The 5,266-nt window shown below is 37.7% G+C and overlaps 1 protein-coding gene across 2 annotated transcripts; it reads left to right on the top strand.

The window, feature by feature from the left end:
* The first annotated feature begins 205 nt into the window (after window positions 1–205).
* Window positions 206–4,973, top strand: LOC112523606 (serine/arginine-rich splicing factor RSZ21). Of its 2 annotated transcripts, XR_003070288.1 has the most exons (7): window positions 206–299; window positions 463–561; window positions 708–796; window positions 1,621–1,849; window positions 3,251–3,388; window positions 3,475–3,718; window positions 3,870–4,973. XR_003070288.1 is itself a non-coding variant. In XM_025133276.1 (6 exons), exons 2-6 carry the CDS (start codon window positions 473–475, stop codon window positions 3,479–3,481), a joined length of 552 nt encoding a protein of 183 aa, XP_024989044.1. In that variant the 5' UTR covers window positions 206–299; window positions 463–472; the 3' UTR covers window positions 3,482–3,723. The 2 variants fall into 2 exon arrangements, 1 of the variants encoding a protein (XP_024989044.1); XM_025133276.1 differs by lacking the exon at window positions 3,870–4,973 and having other exon boundaries at window positions 3,475–3,723.
* The last annotated feature ends 293 nt before the right edge of the window (window positions 4,974–5,266 follow it).

Raw genomic sequence — 5,266 nt, 5'->3', positions numbered from 1 at the left:
GGACCAATTAGGCCCGGTCCAAGACCGGTTTTTGACCATCACTCCTCACTATAACATTTGTGGGTCAAAAATGATTATTTTGGACGATTTCCATTTCAAATTCCATGCCCAATCTACAAACCAACAGAAGGGAGCCTGTATGATGGCCCAAAATGAAGCCCTTTTTCGCATGCCAAAAAACACCCATTCATTCTCAATTCTCATCTACGATTGATTGCAACTCTCTCTCTCTCTCTCGTCGATTTAGGGTTTTAGATTCATTTGACCCGATCGCACATCCTTCAGAAAACTTCATCGAGGTAACCATGATTCACCTGATCTTTGATTATTGATTCTTTGCACGACGTTTTGGATATTTTTTCAGGTTCTTTTACCTGTGATTTTGTTTTGTGAAGCTGAATTAGCTGATCTAGTTTTAGACATGATTTGATGAGATGCTGTTGTTTTGTGTTCTTACGATAGGCGAACAACGATGTCTCGTGTGTATGTTGGGAATCTGGATCCACGTGTTTCTGAGCGAGAGCTTGAAGATGAATTTCGCGTCTATGGTGTTTTAAGAAAGTAAGTTTTGCGTCGTTTTTATCCGTGAATTCGACCTCGGATTTGATTCTGATACTTTACGTGTGTGTGTGTTTTTAATTATTCACAAGGCAGTGGAATAGCTCTGAAGATGTTACAGTCTCTAATTGTGAGTGAAATTATTGCAGTGTGTGGGTTGCTAGAAGGCCACCTGGCTATGCATTCGTTGAGTTTGACGATCGCAGGGATGCACTAGATGCTATTCGTGCATTGGATGGTATGTTCATAGTCTATGCTGAAGTGAACTACTGTTTTTTTGTTTGTTTATGGAAGCTTATAGCTGGTTTTCTTATTATTACTCGTAAGGGTGCTTTTACTACACTTGGACAGGATGGAAGAGAACAGAACACCTTCCACGTTTGGCTGGACTTTTTTTGGCCTCCGTTTTTACATTTTATTCTTTCTTTAAATTTTATTTTATGCTCGACTTTCACCTTACTGTGCTCAAAATATATGAACAGCTGATTTGTTCCTTTTGATCTGTTCCATTCCCTATACCGTCCATCCCGGTTGACCCTGCCATCTGTTCCTTTTCTTTTGATTCTCCGTCTCTTACAACAATTTAATGGAGCACGTATACACATAAAAAACGCTGGAGAATCAAAAAACAAAAACTATAAAAAAGATTGAGATTGATGGCGCGGACCAACGGCAGTGATGGGCGCTGATAGAGAGTGATGACGATGAAGGGGTTTGAATACCGTAGGGTTTGGGAATGGTAAAACCGATGTAGGTATATTTTTTCTACTTTAAAACCTTCATAGCCGGTTCTAGGTAGTTTTTTGGGTTAAAAGAATGTAGGTATCCAATTGTTAGAAGTTCGATGTTTTATTTATTCAAGAAAAAGTCGAGGGACTTGATAATTTTAAATGAGAAAGTTAAATGGTTTTTTCATTCTAAAAAAGTTTAGGAACTTAATCATTCAAAATGAGAAAGTTGGTTGGGTCTTTTTGGACTTCATTATAATTTTTGATGATCACTATATGGCTACTATACTACGTTTTGGATTATGCCATCACAAATGCATTTCAATGTACTCAGGGAAAAACGGTTGGCGTGTGGAGCTCTCCCACAATTCAAAGGGAGGTGGGGGAGGCCGTGGTGGTGGTCGTGGACGTGGTGGTGGTGAGGACCTGAAGTGTTATGAGTGTGGTGAGCCTGGTCATTTTGCACGTGAGTGTCGCTTACGTGTCGGTCCACGTGGGTTAGGAAGCGGGCGCCGACGTAGTCCCAGTCCTAGACGGCGAAGGAGCCCAAGTTATGGGAGACGGTAAGTCAAAGCAGCTATCTTAATTGGTTCTTCTTCTTATTAATTTTTCCATAATTTTTTTCACTATCTGAAGAATGTTATGCTTAGGCATGTCTGTGCCATGACCCCCCTTGTGAAGTATTTGGTGCTTTGCAATTGAGTTGCAACATTGTTGGATATGAAGCACAGAAATTTGTATCAACTCTTTCCATGCAACTATTAATTGCACACTGCGGTCTGAAATGCTCGTGTGTTAACGTTTTGAGGTGCTTGTTGAGAGAACCACTTTGTATATATTCTCCAACAGTTATGCTAAAATAGAGTTTTGGAGATTTTTGCTCCAACAGCTATTATTATATGCCAAAATAGAGAAAAGAAGAGAGAGGGGGTAGAAATCTCCAAATCTGGAAAAATCTCTTAAACTCCATATTTAAGAGAGAATTAATATTTAATTATTTCTAACCAATAGGGGACAATGAAATTAAGTATTCAGGAGAGAGAAATAGTATTTTATCAAATATATTGAATATTAATGGTCGAATTGCTAAAATAAAGTAGCTGTTGGAGTTGGATGTAATTATTTTTGAGATTTTAACTTTTGATGCCCTATTTTAGAAAAATTATAGCATACCTGTTGGAGATGTTCTTAGATGAGTTCTTTTAGTAGATCTTTTGTCACTAGTTAAACAGTATGCTGCATCGATGGTATGCAAAAACATCCTTTCTTCTCAACTTTTGAACCTGAATGTGTATAAGGAACTTAAACCATTCATGTAAAGATGCCAAATTGTAAATAAAATTGGGATAACGTTAATGAGGGTACAACATTTTAATGAGGAGCACTCTTCAGCCTGATATGGACTTATGTTTGTGTTTTGCTTCTAAATATCTGATACATGTATTTCATTTTTCTTTAAAATTCATTATTTGTTGTATGTTATGTGTTGTTGAGGGGATTCACATTTATAATTCTAGGAACATAATCGCCTAAGAAATTGTAATGTGCTAATTTAAATAGTTAGCATGAATGATGAAGTTAATTTAGGATTTTAGGGGTTGGTTGGTTTTCCAAAAGTCCTGTATGGATAAAGTTGTCTGTGTAGATTAATCTGTCTATAGATTGAGAAGGTTTTTGTTTGAGAGGGTTTTTTCATAGGAAGGAGCGTGTTTTTTAATTGAGAGGGGCAGATTTTGAAATAACTTGGCTTTCTGCATAAAAGCTTCCCATTGAAAGCTTACTGAATACGCCACTTTCTATATCATTAAGCCATTGCCAAACAGTCATGTATAGCTGACCGAATAGGTTGCGAGTCCCTTTAAGCTCATCAAGAAGCTCACAAACACGCCCTTAGTGTTTTATGATTCTTTGCATTTATCAATTTTATAATTTATCTTCATAGTTTTTTATGTGTGTGTTGACAGGAGTTATAGTCCGCGGTACAGTCCTCGTGGGAGAAGGTCTCCTCCACCTCGTCGTAGCATATCGCCTCGCAGAGGTCGTAGCTACAGCAGGTCACCTCCTTATCGCCATGCTCGACGTGATTCACCATATGCTAACGGGTATGCCGTTAATGTGCAATTTCATCTTTCTTCTTGTTTGAGACACTGCGACTAAATCAATGCTTATACAAATGCTCGTTTTTCAGAGTCTAAGAAGGACCGAAAAGCAGGGATGGAGCAAAATTGCTGAATGGTAACTGGGTAGCTCTGCGTTAATATGTTTCGTGATAGGCTTTATGAACAAAAAAGGAGTATCATTAATTTATATTCATATATGATGACATTTTGGTGTGTTGGACCTGGCATTCGATGTGGGACTGCACTTTATGACCGTCAAAAGCGGGTGCTCTTGCGTCGGCTTATTTTATGCAGCTTGCTGAAAACTTAGAGGTCCCTTTCACACCTAAATTCTCTTCTTAATGGCTTTTGTTTTTTTTTCCTTACTTATAATGCTTTAGATTTGGCTTAAACTTACGGTATTATGATGTTTGGGGTATTTGGTTTCTAAACATATTTTCTATATTTTCTTTGGTGTTTTGAGGTTTGGTTATCGGGTGAGAACCGGCCTTGGTCCTCCTCTACTTTCTGCATCTTAGACTTCCGCACGGTTTAGCATCTCGCATCTTCTTCATCTCTGCACTACACCCGCATGTCGTTGCTCCTTGTGGGTCTTAATGACTACTTTGAACGGAATTCAAACCGCAAATTTTGGTTCACGGTTTAGCATCGTATCTCCATCTCCATCTCCATCTCTGCACTACACTCGCTTCTTGTTGCTTCTTTACTACGGCTTCTTTGAACGGTTATTCGAACTGCAAATTTTGGTCATGAAACTGTTGGTAACTTTTAGTGACACCCCTTCTCTGCAACAAAGGTTCTTGGTAGTTTTAAGACCCTATTTGCTTCCCTGCCTGCTGTCTGTGTGCGCGTGCGCCAAAGAGGTAAGATCACTTTTACGTATAATTAGTGGACCGTTTCTATAGACTTTTCGAAAGTTGGCACTTGTGGGTTTGCGGAGTGAAATGCTGCTGCAAATTGGTCGTATTTTTGCTTGTTGACAACTGTCGACAAATTGTAAATAATAGACTAATTGTCGACAATTATGAATTATTGCGGATGCGAGGATCATCATTTTGATGTCGGTTTGCAGTTTCTTTACTTGGTCCATGTTTACTTACGATTCCTGTGTACATCGTACAAAACTATTTGATCGGATTTTTTGGATAACGTTGGCTTTTTGGGTCAGCTTATATGCACCGACTAATTTATATGTGACCACAAATGGTCTGGAATCGTCGTAGGTGAACCTCCATATCCACGAGGGTGTTGGCAGCGTCTGAATTTGAACCCGGGTAGATGGGACTTTCTACTATATCCCCCTGAGGCTCAATCAGCTTGTCAAAACCCAAGTGGTTAAAACTAATCATATGATGGTTGTCAAGAGTTCATTTGAAATGGAGTTGCATTTTAAGTAAACCTGTATTGGCAAAATAGGTAATAATATTTGTGTGGTTATTTTAATAAAATATTAAACGGCAAAAAAAAAAAAAATATATATGTTGATTAAAACATGTTCCTCAATTTATACCTAATATTGACTTTTTAGGGAGTTTGAGCCTCTCGGGGTTTCTTTTCAAGGGTTATCGGTCTGAGTTTTCTAAGGTTATTCGAGATGTTTCTGGCTGTTTTCTAGGTTTTGTGTGATTAGTCGAGGTGTGTACAAACTGGTTAATCATATATATATATATATATATATATATATATATATATAAATAATCAAATGCAAACTATTCAATTTGTACAAATCGTGTAAACCACTTTCATCCGTTGATTTTATTGTTTAATCTTATAAAAAAAATTCAGATCGTGTTAACCACCTTCATCCGTTGATTTTATTGTTTAATATTATAAAAAAATTATGAAATTGTTTCATATGGT

Source organism: Cynara cardunculus (genome assembly GCF_001531365.2).
Source record: "Cynara cardunculus var. scolymus isolate 2C chromosome LG 12, CcrdV1, whole genome shotgun sequence".
NCBI classification, from domain to species: Eukaryota; Viridiplantae; Streptophyta; class Magnoliopsida; order Asterales; family Asteraceae; genus Cynara; species Cynara cardunculus.
The sequence above is the reverse complement of the archived record's forward strand: the minus strand, read 5'-3'. Positions and strand labels throughout refer to the sequence as shown.

What these genes read in the sequence shown, in the direction of transcription:
- LOC112523606 (XM_025133276.1), top strand. Translation starts at nt 473, where the DNA reads ATGTCTCGTGTGTATGTTGGGAATCTGGATCCACGTGTTTCTGAGCGA. An exon ending in TGCTATTCGTGCATTGGATG is followed by an intron (nt 797 to 1,620) that starts GTATGTTCATAG and finishes CAATGTACTCAG; the next exon opens with GGAAAAACGGTTGGCGTGTG. An exon ending in AGCCCAAGTTATGGGAGACG is followed by an intron (nt 1,850 to 3,250) that starts GTAAGTCAAAGC and finishes GTGTGTTGACAG; the next exon opens with GAGTTATAGTCCGCGGTACA.